Genomic DNA, 16,993 nt, shown 5'->3' with positions numbered 1-16,993 from the left:
ACAGGGGAGAGATTAGCGTTAGAGGGCACAACCCACCATCTTCATGTTGTTATTGTTGTAGTTGTTGCTGCCCTTGTGGCTTTGGTTTTGACCTAAAAGAACCACCATACACACACACACACACACACACACACACACAAAGGGAGAGTAAGAGTGCCCTTACTGCCATTGCCTGGCACTGCTCTGGGGCTGGCCCAAACGCGTTACGCATAAATTATCCACAAAAGCCGCCAACAACGACGACACCTTATCGAAGAGTCCTCGCGGTCCGCTCATTACGTCGCAGACTCTTTCTACTCCTCCTCTGTTAAGCCAAAAAAAATAAAATAAAAACACAAAAAATGAAAAGGCAGCATCGAATGAAGGTGGCGGCGTATTAAATAGAATGGGTATGCCAGCTCGCGTGACAGCGCAAAAATTGAAAATTTATTGCGACGCCTCCACCTTGTGGCGGCTGGCTGGCAAATCTTTTTGTCAGAGTGGCAAGTAACGAAAAAAAAAAAGTTTTTGTAAATTGACTTTTAAAGTGCGTGTGCATGGTGGGCATGGGGAAATGAGTGAAAACAAGTCTCGGTTAATACTTTGCGTGATGTCGGCGAGAGGGACCGGAGAATAAAGAGGCAGGCAAATTGATATAAGAAATAGCAATGCTACTATTTTAAGGAATTTTCAAGCAAAAGTAAGGTAACATGACAATGCTGTAAATACACACACACACACACACACTGTCTGTATTTTTGCTCAGTCCCTTTTTCTAAGTGTAATTTAACTTGTTGATAGGTTTAGGTACAATTCTTACTGATTGATTCACGTACTTTTTTTCTGCTTAAATTTCGCCCAACCAAGTTAGTTTCACCTTGTCTCAATTTCTCGTTCCCCTTTCTATTGCTTTTGGCTTTGCCTCAAGGCCACTCACACAAGCACACACAAAGTGACAATTTTGCAATTTGCCATGTTTTTTTCGCCTGCTTTCTTCTACTTCAGCTGCTTCTTCTTCACCATTTTCTCCTTTTTCTTGCTGTTTCTTTGCTAGCTGGTTTAAGCCATTTTGCAAATTTGCTTAGTGGTTTTAAAATTAAGCTCATAGTATGTATGAGTCTGAGTTTTTTCTGTTGTATGCGAATGTGTAAGGTTAGGAGCGCGATCTTTTTGGCTCAGGTTATGGATAGAGGGTACGCGATGCGATACGAAAGGAGAGTTAGTGTTGGAAAGGAAGGGAGAGGGGAGCTTAAAAAGTGCTTAGCACTGGGAGCCAAAGCACAGGGCGTCAACTTAAGCAGCTTTCCGGCTTAACACTCGCAGCCAAAAGCAGAACCAGAGCCAAACCCAGACAACGCCAACATATTGAGAGGGCATTAAAATATTACGCATACGCCCCATGTGGATGACGAAGAAGGGAAATGACAGTCAGAGAGAGAGAGAGGGAGTGAGGTTAACAAAAAGCCAGACGACATGGAGACAAAGACAAAGAGACCAAGTGAGATATATTGAGTGTGGGAACAAGAGAGAGAGAGAGACAGAGAAAGTCGGAGATAGATAAATAATAATTTGAAACATGACAAGTGCACACAACAACTACAGTTGAAAGACGATGATGCAGAAGTGGTGGTGGTATGGGGCCAGAGGAGGATTGTTAAATTCCGATGTCGTGACTTTGACTCATACAACTTAAACGCTCCAACTGGGAAGATTGACAAGAAATATTTATTATTAATAATAAACATGCGAGCATGCCAGCCGCACTTGCTGACTTCATTATTTATCGCTTTTCAGTGTGGCAAGTAAGATGACTAGGGGTGGTCAAAGGGATGGGCAAGGACGGGGGTCAAATGTGGAATGAAAAATGCGATGAACGAAACGGGAAAACTTATAGCCGGCGTTTTTGCTACTTTTTGTTGAGGCATCCGGTGGTTGGATGAATGGGTGGCGACGGCGTCTGAATGAAAGTCTGGGGCCTCAATTTCTTTGGGTTTGTTTTTTTCCCCATTTTTTTTTTTTTTTCTGTTGTGTTCATACTACTGTTTTGCCCATTTCTATTGCTTTTTGCTCAAGTTTTATTACAGTTGCCTACTTTCAGGCATAATATAATTCACACGCCTAAGCCGCAGGCAGCTGACATGCGCACGTACTGAACGAAACGCGTATGTAAGTAGTAGTAGTAGTAGGCCAAAGACGGAAAGAAATGGAAGGCAAAAGAAAAAAAAAGAAAGGCAAACGCAAACGCACAGGATGCGCGACTTTAGCCATTTTATTAGCAGTGCGTGTTTTTTCACTATTATCGCGTATCCACACCCACGCTACCCCATCCCTCCTCCCTACCCAATCGTTCTCTCTTCCCTATTAACTGCTCTCTAGAATCATATTGCTCAGGGGGGACGAAAGAGGGGTGTGATTACCACTTGACCTTAGAATAGCTAAAACTGACGGCTGGTTCATCGTTCGTTTGGCTTTGTGTCTAAGTCGAAGAGAGCATTTACATTCCTCTTAACATGCGCAATATATTTCAGCTTGTCCTAGTCTAGGTCTTTATGTCTCTGTGTGTGTGTGTCTGTATATATGAGCCTGTCATGCATACAAATGCAGAGATAAATATATAAATATATCAACAATTTATATATATATGTGTTTCTCGGCCAACAATATCGACCTGACCCTTCATAAAGTCGACTCGAGTCGACTTCAAAAGCCGAATTGAGTGGCATTGTCCTTCTCTTATTATTAATAGGCTGACAGTATTGTGTGCCTGTTTTTAATATGCGGCAAATGAAATATATGTAAATATGTGTTAGTGTGTGTGTGTGTGTTTGTATTGTATTTACATGAACAAATTTAAAATCAATGCAGTGTGACCAAGCGAACTTTTTTGACGTCACAGAGCCAAGGCGGGCTAAATACAATACACATAAATTACATTGGCGCTAACAAAGGAAGATATCCTTGTATCTCAGTGTTTTGCGTGTGTGTGTGTGTGTGTGTGTGTGGAATGGCAAACAAGATACAAATACAAGTGCAGTACACACACACACACACAAAGATACTGGCACACAGACATTGCATATACGCACATGCCTAAAGTATGAACTATAAAAATTTACGAGGCAATAAAACTGTGAGCTCGCTTCGCTGTGTTTTATAGCGCTTACAAGGGCTGGGGGAAGAAAGGGCGGGGTCTGTAGTAGGGACTCCTCTACTGACAACGACACTGCGCATTTGTATGTTTCTTCTTCAACGATTTTTTTCGCTATTTTTCTTCTTTTTTTTTACTTTTTTCGTATGTGTGTGCCTCACAACAAATTGGCAAATTCTTGTTGCCGCGGCTCATGTGAGTCGCTTCAAAGTTTGCCTGATTGATTGCTATTTCACCGTGTAGGTAAGACCAGGTTACATCTCTGTCTCTTTCCCTCTAACAATTTTTTTCTGCCTGCTCACTTTGTTAGTTACTTAAATTTCAGCAGCTTAAGCTCATAAACGTGCAGCTTCATTTAATGTGGAAAAGACGAGATGGGGCAGAGCAACCAATTGGTGGCCCATGGCCATCAAAGTTACTTCCATAAAAGTGAAAAGATTGTAGTTGTAGGCTCAGACTGATTGAAATTATATTAGAAAATTAAAGAAAACATTGCAGAAACTTGCTGCCGGTCTGAAGAAAAGAGAAAGAAAACAAATTAGGCTGCAGAAAACTTCCTTTTGGGCATATAGAAGTTAAAGCTTAAAGTTCATTTAATGGTGAAAAAATATAATTATTTGAGGACTATTTTGATTTAAATTATTAATCTGTACAAATGTGTATCATTCTCAGTTTTTTTAATAAAGTAGGTCAGATAGATCCTTGACAATAAGCTTTAGTTGTTAAAGGATTAAACTACATTGCAAATCCTTCAAACTTCTTAATGAACAGGCGAAAAAAAGCAATTATTAACTGTGAAATTCTAGAAACCTTTTAATTATTATTTAAGGTACTGCATTGCAGATTTTTATCTCAAAAAAGGATTTTATTTCAAAAACAATCAAAATTTAACTTCAATTGGGGGTTTCTTTAAATTTGCACAGTAAAGTGAGAATCTTCAAAATATTGACTCAGTGAGCGAATATCGTGTGCTGGTATTGAATCATTATCCGTATTATTAGCTGCTATTTTATAGATTTTTTTCTTTAATGAAACAAGAAAAGAAAAATTAAATATGGTCCCCGATTGGCCCTAAACGAATTTCAAACCCATTCATCAACTCCAGGAGAAATACATTAATGAATGCTTCAATCCCACCATTAATTCACATAATCTTAATACATATTTGTGGACAATAATGTACTAAATAATAATTGCGTATCATGTGAAATCGAATATTGGATAGACAGAAAACTAGCGTCTATAGAATTGGAAAAAACATGTTTTTTTTAAATGTTAAGCATTTAAAATGAAATTTAATAGCACTGCTTTTTATAGAGATCCTTTTGCACAAAGCAATTTGTAAATTCTTGACCCAAATTTTATGTCTACAAATCAAGCTTGAAAGATTCCGTCTTTTTTTTTGGTAATGAAATTTGTTGTATACGCATTTCTAAGTGCTTATTAAAAGAACCAATGAATGTTTGTTATAGTTTATTGATTTTGTGTTCAAATTTCTTGAACAGCAAAAGAAAGGTATAAAAGAAGATTGAATGCTTGTGGAAATTTCCTAAGACCGAGAGTAAAATGAAACAAAGGCAGCGGAAACTCGTAAACATTTAAATTTCAATTCAATTTCCTATTGCGTGTGACAAGAATAAACACAAAAATAGACACAAAATATAAAATGATAATGGTGTTAGTATTGATGTATGTATGTGTGTGTGTGTGTCTCTTCCTGTCTGTGTGTATAAGTGGACTATGTGTGTTTGTGTGTATAACAAGCGTTGAAATCAATAAATGCCATGTAGCGGCAATAATCATAAATAAAACGCTGGGCTTGGTGGACGTCAATCAAATACTTTATTATTTCAACAGGCTTAGATTTTTTGGTAGAAAGAAGGGCAAGAAGAGAATCCTGCCACGACCAGAAAACAATAAATGAGATGTGGAGAAAGGGTAGACGCAATTTATAGCAGGTTGAGTGTCAATCACATTTATTTGCCAAATGCAGTTCTTTTTCATTGTAAATTCGATTGGTTTCAGCTGAATGCAATGGCCAATCTTATCCTTAATACGATTTACAATTGCACTTGGCTCCTACCCCCTATTCACTTCGTTTCTTATTGTCTTTCTCGGGCTGCCTTCTTATTATTTTTTGTCTTTTTTTTGCAGATCAAAAGTCAATACTCACAGATAACGATTGGAAGAAACTATGGATGCGCGGCGGTATAAATGCCGATTCAAAATTGGATAATAATCTCGACTCGAGCGACAGTCCAATGTTCGAGGATAGTGAGGTAAGTTGACCAGATGATAAAATCTCAGTCAATGCAGATTCACTTTAATTTCAAATTCAAATTGAATTGACTGTAAGGCGACTCGAGTTTTTTGGACTTTTGCTACTTTATGTCATCGGCCAAATTGATGAAGTATGGCAGTGTCAGCTTAAAAATAGTTTTCACTTTCTGTCCGTCAATATGCTAATTTGATGGGACGAAAAATGCAGCAAACATTAGTGTAAGAAAAAATGGAAGGAAGAATGGGGCACAGAAATGCACTACAGGATAATGCCAGATAAGGGCTAATTACCATGAAACATGAAGACGAAACGTAAATGCGAACGCGAAGGCCATAGCGAACCCGCACTAGTCCGGACTAATTAATCTTTAGTGCTTATTTATATTTCATTCGCTGCCCTGGCTTCGAATCTAATTATCCAAATAGCAGGCACGCCACAACCACCACAGGACCACCTCCAACTCCGTGCCAGTCACTTGTCTTTGTCCCCCCTAGCTCCAACTCCTCTTTCCCGTTCGTCTAGTTGATATCGAGCACATACTTACGATAGCTGCTAGTTCATCCTGGGTCTGCTCGAGGTCCTTGCTTTCTCTGTTTTACTGACTAATTGAGCGACGTGGCAAACAGTGTGCCAGCGTCTCACTTCTTCCCCTAAAAAATGAACTTTTAACTTTTTGTCTTGTATTTTTCTTTTCTCTTCCTTTCTTTTTCTCTCTCTCTCTCTCTCTCTCCCGTGTCTTTTTATTCATTTCATTTCTTTCAAAACAGCTGATGGCGCACAATACAACCGTCCAGCTTGGTGGCACCGCCTTCCTGGTCTGCAAAGTCTCCGGCGTGGATAGAGTGGGTGTAAATTGGGTTTGTTTTTCTCTTTTCTCTCTCTCTCTCTGTCTCTGTCTTCCTTTTATCTGTCTCTGTGTCTCTTTGTCCATCTCGCACTCGCCTTTTCACTCTCAGTTGTTTTAATTATCAATCCTCTTCTGTTGCAATGCTTATTATTATTCTGTTTCTCTTCGTTGCATATTTAGTTTCTCATTTTTGTTTAGTGTGTCTCTCCAAATTGAATTTTATTTCATTTCTATTCTAGATTCCATCCCAAATTGTATGCATTTTCAGCTATATATGCATATTTCACAACCATTTTCCATTTACCATTTTCATTCTCATTTCTTTTAGCATGGCACGCAAAAGTCTAATTTGTTAACCAGCTATCACGAAATACATACACACACCCCATACACCCACCCACCAACACACACACACACCCTCAAAAATACAACATAGCAAAACAAAACTGAACAAGCGCTTAATTTGCAGTTGAAAAGCAAACGTTTTGGCTCCGAGTGAATGACATTTCTAACCATTTCTGATTGCTGATGTTGAAGTGGTTGGGGAGGGGGAGTAGCTAACAAGCAATTAAATGCCACAATGGAGGCACACGCAAGAGGTCGAAAAGAAATGAAAATGTGATGAAATGTCTATTAACATTTTGGAACACATAACTCAAACACATTGAACCAATTTGTCAGCAAATATAAAAAAAACTTTTTTCTTATGCGGTTAGGGAAGATTAACGAATAGTAATTTATAAAATTTCATTACTCTTTGATATTGTCTATATTTTAATTATAAAGTTAAAAGATATGAAAAATATCGACAATAGAATTATATATCGAATAGGGCACATACATATGGCAATCGCAGAAAAACTTTTTGTCTTTAAGCAATCTTACATGATTATCTGGTCAGTTTATCCCACAACGGCAAAGTACATTCCACCAACGCTATAACTTGTTAATCATTAGAACATAATAAAGTGAATGAAAGCAGAAAACAATGCTGAGTGCTAGAGAACAAAAATTGACAAAGGAACTGCATATAGCTAAACCGAAATGGATATGCTTTTGGCTGCTGATAACATTGTGATAGATAAGCATTCATTAATTAGTTTTAGAGACATACTGAAAATATAAATGTGGCCATAAAGCAAAGTTAATTTCTTTTGTTTTGTCTTATGTTATAATTTGTTGATAGTTACAGTTTTCCTTGTCATTTACTCGTGACGTCTACACAATGAAATTGTAATTAAATGTAATCCTTTTTTGTTCCACTTTTAAAAATAGTTTTATCCATAAGTAAGACCATGGCATAATTTATTTTTACACAAACTGCGGCAGCAGCAGTAGCAATGGCAACAGCCAACAAACACCGAGAGCAGAGGAAATGGCAAAAGCAACATAAACCATAAACTCAGCATGGCAACCACAATGTGGTAGCGTTGGTGGTGGCAATGGCGACTGTTGTTGATGAGCTTTTTATAATCACCTCCTTTTTTCACACACACACACACACACACACACACACACACGCGTACTCAGTCACACAATTTCATTCACACGCATCCACACGCCCACGCACACAATATGTTTCGCTAATTGCATGGACATGTCATCCACTCTTCGTGTTGTGTTATGTTTCATTGCCTACTTTTGTGCTGTTAGCTGGCAATTATGCTTAATAAATGAATGAAATGAACTTTATGCTGATATATTTAATACTTTCCTTGTACACAGAATCAGATTTCTTGGATACGCCGTCGGGACTGGCATATATTATCATCGGGTGCCCAGCTCTATACAAATGATGAGCGATTCGCGATACTTCATACGCCTGGCTCCAACATGTGGACGCTGCAGATAAAGTTTGTTCAGCGGCGGGATCACGGCATGTACGAGTGCCAGGTAAGAATGGGGTTTCGGGCCAGATGCTTTTGGAGCATCGCCAGTAGTGTTGGGTGGAGGGTGAAGGACCAATGGACAAGTGGGTGATGGCGGCTTCACATACATGCATTCATGCATATTTTATGCATGCAGCGTGCGCAGTTGAAATAAACTAAAGTGCATTTGCATATATGTGTACGCTCGTTTGGTTACGCAATATTGAGGTTTTTGGGGCTTTCGTTCGTTTTTCGTTTGTTTTTTTTGTTTTGCTCTGTGGATATTTTTTTTTCTTTTTTTTTTTTTTTGTTGGTTGGGTTTCGCTGATTTCATGTCACACGGGGATTTTTCTCCATGATTTAATTGTAATATGCAAATCAAGCCAAAGGAGTTCGATTTAAAAAAAAGAAACAGGAGGGGCAGAGACACATATATATAGAGAGAAAGACAAATGAACATATGGCATTGTCATTGGGAGATCAACTGGACATTGACAAATTTAGCCAGTGACTGGTAGGAAACTTGAACGACAAAGAACGAAAGTCTACATATGTATATGAAAGAAAGGGCAACCAGCAACAAAGTTGAAACTTGGCTGCAATGGACACTTGACAGTAACTGTAACTCTGTTTGCATCACAAGTGCCATTCCGTGGAAGAACATTGGGGATTGAGGCTATCTCTCCCAGAGACCTCCTCTCCTCATTTGCCTTACTCGAAAGCTTCTTCCACTCTCTCTCAAAAAAAAAAAAAAAAAAAAAAAAAAAACGTAGCTTCAATTTCAAAATTGTTTGCATGCAATTTCAATATAAGAAGCCAGCCCACATACCAGTGAGTCACTCAGTCAGTCAGTTTACTCGTCCATCCGTCCGTCCGCCTCTATGTCAGTCTGTCCGCACGTCTGCCTGTCCGCTTGTCCTTTCGTCCATCTCCGGAGCAACGAGCACTGCATGCAAATATGCCAAAATGATTATTTTCCTTTGGCATTGCTCTGCAATAGCTGCAAAAGTACCCAGTAGCAGGAGTAGCAATTGCTAGTGCCTGCCGGATATTTGGTAACGTGTAGGAAGAGCAGCTTCGGAGCACTTTTCCACTTATATATACGTACATATAAATGTATATAGAAATGCTATTGGTAGGGTAACCTCTCTTGGGGTGGGGATAACGTTTTTGTTTCATTTTTGCGTGCCAAATTGAAATTGTTTGATTTGCATTTCAATGAGAGGCGAGAGAGACAGAGAAAACGAAAGCATCAGTAACCAGCAACATTTTTGGCATCGACTTTTGCTTTAGAGTTGAAAGTAGAGAGTTCAGTTTACTGGTGCATTCAACATTCAAGTTGATTACGTATACGAATCGCACTCAATTGCCGCACTTCCATCTATACATCCATCCATCTATCTCTCTATACATCCATCTATCTAACTATCTATGTATCTCTCTTTCTGTCGATAAAAAAAAAAAAAAAACAAATACAAACAAACAGGTCTCCACACCAACTGGCATCATTTCGCACTTTGTGAATTTGCAAGTAGTTGTACCAGAGGCCTTCATCCTTGGCTCTGGTGAATTGCATGTCGACATGGGCTCAACAATCAATTTGGTTTGCATTATTGAAAAGGTAAACTAACTTAAAACTAATACAGAAGAAGAATTTAAAAACCAAAGGGCAACAAATTTTGTTTCAATTGCCATTCCATAGAGTCCTACACCACCGCAGTATGTTTACTGGCAGAAAAACGATCGTCTGATCAACTATTATGATGCAAGGCGAGATATATCGATCGAGACAACACCTGGTCCAAGAACCCAGAGTCGTTTGATAATACGAGAACCACAAATCACCGATTCGGGCAACTACACCTGCTCGGCCAGTAATACCGAACCAGCCAGCATTTATGTATTCGTATCAAAAGGTAAGTTTCATCTATCTAAAACGACAATTTGCAACAAACTAAACTCGAATGTTAGAGATAAGAAAGTGTAAATGGAAATATGCAAATTTCTGCAATTTCTGCAGTCCTTCCACCTGTCAGCTTATTTAAATGAAAATTAGAACCAAAAAGGACCATCAGACAATTTTCGACATGAGTCGACGTTCTGATACCCTGGCCATTAAGTTTTAAGATAGAGATGCCATTAAAATAGATACATATTTAGATACATATGTTGACTAATTGTTGATTAGTTGAACATTTTAATATAAATTGCTGGGCCAGATGAAACTTAAAATAATACTAAAATCAATTTAAGATATAAGAGATGTAAGTACTCAGTGTCCAAAGAATATAAGAAGGATATTTTGCTCAAAGTCGAAAATACTTTCCATTTTCGCCAATTTCAGGGTATCAGACTAGGGAATGGCAAATGACAATCTAGTTTGTGTTGCAGCTAAAATGCAAATGCAAAATGCTAAAAATATATCTAACCATTGTTATTATGACTTGCAGGCGACAATATGGCGGCCATATCGCGACGCAAGACCTCCTCGGCTGATCGCCTGGCGCATATATTTAGGTCAATGCTGGCACCCTGCCTCTTGCTGAACACGGTTGTTGTGAGGTAAGTGAGATTAGACACAAATTGAATCGTATTTTTAGAAGCAGAAATGTAACAAATTCTTATCTTAATTCCTTTGTTGCCAATTTAGACGTATTTTTCTCACCTAAGAACCTAAATACCGACACATACATATAGTTCTATATATTAATATAAAGAAGTTAAATGTGCAAAGCAAGTGAAATGACCGAGGAGCGATGAAATAGAAGAAGAGAGACAAAAAATCCTATCTAAGCTATATTTCAATGTTAGTCCTTAAACCAAAAACCATCATTACAAAAATAATGAAAAAAAACAAAAAAAAAAAAAACAGAAACAGAAACACATATTTAAGCTAAGCTCGGTTCAAGTGTAAAAAAAAATCAAGTTAATTGAGTAAATCAATCAGAAAAACAAAAATATAGTATGTGTGTGTATGTATGCAAGGCATTTACATTAAATAATTAAACTTAAAACAAATTCTAACTATTAAGTCATAAAATTAGTTTAGATTGAAGTCACCTTACCCCCATAAGCCCCATCCAAGCCCCTGATCCGTTCCCTTGATTATTATATGTACAGTAAAAGATATATATGTACTATATGTTTCATTTTGATACTTACAATGTGTAAAAAAAGAACAAAACCAAAACATAAAGCAAAGCCGTGTTGACTTTTAATTGTTATTAACTTTAATTTGCCGAGCAACAACCAATGCTATATATATTTACAAATATATATATATATATTAGTTTCTGTGAACTGATTAAATCTAACCAAACTTTTGCTTGCAGAAAACCATTTTGCATACTAAGTAGACAATTTTCAGTCCATAAAAAACCAAATATTGAAACCAAAATGCATTAAAATGCTATTATAAAACTGTTACTAATTGCTAATTGATAACTAAAAGGATCAGAGACATATATATTGTAAGTACATGGACACAAAAAAAAAAAACCAAAAACAAAAACCAACAAACGAACACACAAAAAAGGAAAAGTCCAAACCGAAGAGGAGCGAAACCCAAATACATACAGACATATAATTAATTATGTTATTAAGTTTGTAAATAAATTTTTATTGCAAATGGCATGTCACACACACAAACACACACTCACACCCATAGAGAAAGAAAATTAAATTAAATTCTGTAAATATATAAACAAGGCATACAAAAAAAAAAAAAAAGAAAACTGACTGAAAAATGTGCAATGTTTCGAGGCTCGTAGGGAAAAACGGGAAAATCACAAAAAAGAGGGGTTAGCAACAAAATAAAATTAAAAAGGGTTCAGTATGCTTAACGGTTAAAGTCTGCCAATGACAGTATCAAGTGGTAATTAATTGCAGCAGCAACAGCAAAAGCAGCGCATAGTCTTAGCCATAGGATAATTATTTACAGCAATCATTAGCCAAAAATCATGAAATGAGTAGCAATCCACAGAAAAGTTGCAACTTTGGTGCACCGAAGTTTCTATACCCTTGCAGTAGAAAACAGCAAGAAAATGCTTTATCATTTTTGAATTTGAAGTTGTCAAAAGTCAATGATAAATAAGTTATTTTAAAGAATAACTGACTTTAACTTTGTCAATAGGTTAATATATAGTTGTTTGTCTTTTTTAAAATTTTCAAGGACTCAAGGAACTCAGTAGAGTTTTTATTACAAAATATGGCATTACTCGAAATGAATGTGTTCGATCCAATAAATCACAGAGTTTTGCTATAAAGGCTGAAACTCAGATACTGCAAGGATATATCAACAAATACATAGTAGAGGCTTACTTTAAAATTGCAAAGAAATAAAATAAAAAACTGAAAGTTTTTCTATTTTCATTCCATTTCCCTCGAACTTTTGATACACCTAACAAAATACTGTAACAAAGAGCCAGAAGATTACCCGATTACCTATCGAACAGGTCGCCATAATGAAAAAGATTTAACGGAAAAAGAATCTACGTAAATAAACTAAATGTACAACTTCTCGAGAATCAACTTTAATCGCAAACAAATGAAACATTCTTACATAAATATAAAAATAAAAATATATATATAAAAACCGAATAATTGGTAAATGTTAGAAGATTTAATAGTATCAAAAATCAAACGATGAAACAAACAGCAACTATTCGTTCATTGCCAGTACGTAATTTACCACACACAAAACCCAACAAATACAAAAGAAACCCTGTTTCGAATACTCGAATTAGAGTTCTGAATGAATGATGAATCATTGACTAGATTTACATTAGCATAGCAAATGAATAATCAAAGCCATTCGAAAATGTACTCAAAATACAATTCACCGTTTCCTCGATGTGTTTGTTGTGTGTATGTAAGATATATGCCACTCCCTTCCAAATAGTTAAACCCCTCTCCACACCCAAACCATCCACATGAAACAAAGAAATTTTTATTTGGTTTCCCACAAACACCAACACAAAAACACAGACACTCACACACACACACCCACTGTTAAACATTTTCCACTGTAAATATTTTTAATTAAACTCTATATATACGAATCTCTATGAATCTGAATCTGAATGGCTGATAATGGTCATTAACTAATTAATACAATTCACATATGGCAAACACACTCAGAAACCATACAAAACAAAAACAAAACCAACAATATAATGATAAGATATTCCAGAACAGAAACACAAATTGCTATATACATATACATATGTATATATATATATATGTATATGTGTATGTGTATTTGAAATAAAAACGTTTTCAATGTAAATGCTCGTACGCATAAATGTAAAATTTACAATTTACAAAACAATTTGATGAATATGAATTTAATATAATATAAAAACACAAAAAATGAAAAAGTTTCAACAAAAAAAAAGAAAGGAATATGAAAAGAATGTAGAATGCAACAGAGAAAATGAAGGCCATAAAACAAATGAATTGCATTGAAGTAAAAGAAGCGATAAAACACAGAAATGCATTAAACAATGAAAACCAAAAAACAAAAAAAAAAAAAAAACAATAAAACAAAAATACATCAAGTGATTATCATGAGAAAATAAATGTAATTTAAATAATAACTAAAAATATAGACATTTTATTCATTTCTTACAATGGGCAAGGTGGGCGGAGCAATAGGCAGCCATATGAAAAAGGAGTAATAAAAAGTAAGTAATTAAGTAATTTAAAGTTTAATAAAAATAGAAATCAAATGTAAATGATACAATTTCTGAAAATGGCAAGGATATTTCACAACTTGTTAGAACGTTTTTAGCAGGAACTATAATCCAGGTAAATGCTATGACACATATACCTTTGAGCAAAAATCTTGGAAGACTGAAAAGTAAACTTTTTTTCTTTACAACTATTTGTATTCCTGCTTAGCTTTTATCAGGGTATGTCCTGTCAATGGAGAGTTTAACATTTTAATTGGCTTTACCCAACGACCATACAAAGTGAAGACCATTTCATAAAAAATAACCTTTTTGATCATCATTCTTTATGACCACAATGATAGAAATCGTATTATCTGTAATTTTCTTTATAAAGGCTTTATATTTTTCGGCTTTTAAGTTGTTTTATTGACACATCTATTTGAAATTCGGAAAAGACCTTAACAATTGGTAGCCAAAAATAGAAACACAATCAATCTAAAGTCAATTAATAAGGCGCATATGGAATAGTTATAAATAAACGACTAGGATATAAACCGAAATTTGGGATTTAAGTACAAATTTCTATGGGAAAGAATTGTAAAATAAGCAATGCTAATTGAAACCAAATCTTTGGACTTAGATTAGAAACTAAAGTGACCTCTATGACTCCTTCTACTCAGAGTTCTCTCCTAGAATCTCCAACTATGCCTCTGTTGTTAGTAGAACAAATATTTGCTGCCTTTGTCCAGCTAATTATAGTTGACAAGTAACTATATGACCAGTAAATTAGCATTGATTGGCAGAGTCAAATAGTGGAAATAAGGATAAAAGAATTTTGAAACGTCTCAAGTGTTTCAAACTCACAGAATTTGCCAATATAAATAATTTATGGTGCCAATTCTACTGCTGCTGCTGCTACTGCCTACGTCCATGTAAGTGGGCAACTCTATTGCCAATCAGCGTTAGCCAGGCTTGGCAATTAAACTTTTCAACACAAACGCCAATTCGAAAGGCATTGTGCAAGTGGCGGACTGGCCCATAATTGGGCTCAATTGTTGAGTGAGCATACAAACACAAAAACTTACACACACACACAAATACATACACAGAGAAGTTGGTGCCTATTTGTAGAAATTTTCCTTATTTTTCCTTTTCGCCTTCTGCCAATTATATTTCGACGTTTTGCTTAAGTTAAGCTTTTGGCAGTTTGCTTTCTGTCAACATTTCATTCAGCGGCCTCGCCGTTCATTTTGCCAACGTGGAACAAGAACATGTTGCACTTAAATACGCACACACCAACACACACACTACACTTAGCCACCAACACACTTCCAAAAATAGAAGCAGGGAAAAACTTTCATCATGTACGAAATCAAATGCATTGAACGACGGAGCCAAGAAGCAAACTTTTGTGGCCACCAAAGTTTTTCGGCAAATCAAATGAACCCCGCACCAAGTAAATTTGCCATGCACAAGTGCTAGGGCGGGGTTTGGCCACGGCTACGGCCACGGCTACGACTACTTCTCTGGCCATGGCTAGGGGGTTTGATTTCGGGTCCGGAGCGGCAACAAAATAAAAAAAAAAGTAAAACATTGAACTGTAAAAGTAATGGAGAAATTTCAACAAGAAATTATAGTGTACACACTCACACACACACACACATAGAGTGGGAGAGATAGAGGAAATGAGTGGGGTTTGGGGAAGATGGTGGAATCGAAGTAGCAGTTGAAAACTTTATGTTTTTTTTTTTTTTTTTGCACATTTCCAGAGTCAAACAAACTGGCAAAATTGGCTGTTGACAGCTTCGTCGACTTTTTGGGTTGGAGTATGTCGAAATGCTTCGACATTTTGAGAGATTGAAAACTTTGCCATTTTTCTATACCCTCGAAGTGCAGCTTAAACGAGCATTATGAGCCCAAGAAAATGGAAAACTACTGATAATCCACTCAAATGATCGTTGTAACTAAGAATTCAGTCATTTAGCCTCATTGGAGGGCAGCTACAAAGGATTTCTGATTCGCAAAGCGTTGACTTGTCGCTTTAGGTAAAAGGTAACTAAAAGTCGATGTATTTAATTGTCTTATGGCGTATTCTCTTTTGGCAGTTTCTTTATTTTGTTGTATTTTCGATTTGCTGTTTTGATTAAAAAGTTTTTGCACGCTAAGCTCAACGAAGGTTTTTTTTCGCCAGGCCTAATATTGGCCATATTCAAGTTAAGTATTCACTTGCCACCATTCAGCATTCAATATTCAACATTGAAATTAAGCAAATACACTCACACATACATACACATTCAGGACGACACCAACAGACACACACACACACACAGACACGAACACAAAACACACAGAGTGTGGAACCGTAACGTACCGTGCCGAACCGCAGCCCATTTGTTGACAGCTGTTTAAGCCAAGTTTTTCTGGTTTGCCTGTTTGCTTAAAAGCTCAGCCGTTGACATCAATTTATGGTGAAGTTATAAAAATTGTAAATAATCGAATTTTCCAATGCATTAACTTTAATGACATGACACACGAATTCCGCACCACACGTTGCCTTTTTGCAACTCGCTCCTATGGAAGCAGTTCCTGCTGCCCTTTATCCCTCTCTTCATCCATCTCTTTATGAAAATTTATTATTAGATAAATATTTTCCTTGCCCCACACACTTGTCAATGGCTTTTTGGGTTTCCACAACTAATTTCAGGTCAGTGGTGATTGAGGTAGTTATACAGAAGCATATTTAATGATTTGCCATAGCCATAACTTTTAAAAACTGGCAAGCAAATATTCTTTATAGTAATTTAAAATCGATCTTAACAGTTTACCCAAATTTGTTCTTTTTGGCACATAAATTTCAAAGAGTTTCTTAAAAAGAGAATGTTTGGGAATCAAATTCGCATTGATTTTAAATATATTGCTATATTTCAGAGCAATGCGAAACGGATAACTTCATTGTCACTAGAAATATGGCATAATAATTGCTAAACTTTTTAAAATATTGCTGGCAAACTTAGATCTGATAAATTTAGTTAATAGTTAATATTCTTTATTTTACCCTTGGAGAGGGTATTATAAACTTAGTCAGATGTTTGTAGATACATTCTTCCTGTAGATACATTCTTGATCACCGTAAGAAGTCGAGTCGATATAGACATGTTCCCCTATGCGTTTTTAAACACCCATAAGAAAGATAAATTT

The 16,993-nt window shown here is 36.3% G+C and overlaps 1 protein-coding gene across 2 annotated transcripts in view; it reads left to right on the top strand.

The window, feature by feature from the left end:
* Positions 1–13,648, top strand: part of dpr12 (defective proboscis extension response 12) — a 101,666-nt gene extending 88,018 nt beyond the window's left edge. The window contains exons 4-10 of one of the 2 annotated variants that reach the window (XM_068290906.1): positions 5,282–5,406; positions 6,176–6,265; positions 7,981–8,148; positions 9,610–9,744; positions 9,826–10,039; positions 10,574–10,685; positions 10,774–13,648. In XM_068290906.1, the coding sequence (XP_068147007.1) occupies positions 5,282–5,406; positions 6,176–6,265; positions 7,981–8,148; positions 9,610–9,744; positions 9,826–10,039; positions 10,574–10,685; positions 10,774–10,792 (863 nt within the window). In that variant the 3' untranslated portion in view covers positions 10,793–13,648. The remainder of the gene's footprint in view (positions 1–5,281; positions 5,407–6,175; positions 6,266–7,980; positions 8,149–9,609; positions 9,745–9,825; positions 10,040–10,573; positions 10,686–10,773) is intronic. The other variant, XM_068290907.1, reaches the window with a different exon arrangement.
* Positions 13,649–16,993: the final 3,345 nt, after the last annotated feature.

The sequence above is a fragment of the Drosophila tropicalis genome, unplaced genomic scaffold, assembly GCF_018151085.1.
Source record: "Drosophila tropicalis isolate 14030-0801.00 unplaced genomic scaffold, ASM1815108v1 contig_593, whole genome shotgun sequence".
Lineage (NCBI taxonomy): Eukaryota > Metazoa > Arthropoda > Insecta > Diptera > Drosophilidae > Drosophila > Drosophila tropicalis.
This window is presented reverse-complemented; position numbering and strand designations above follow the sequence as displayed.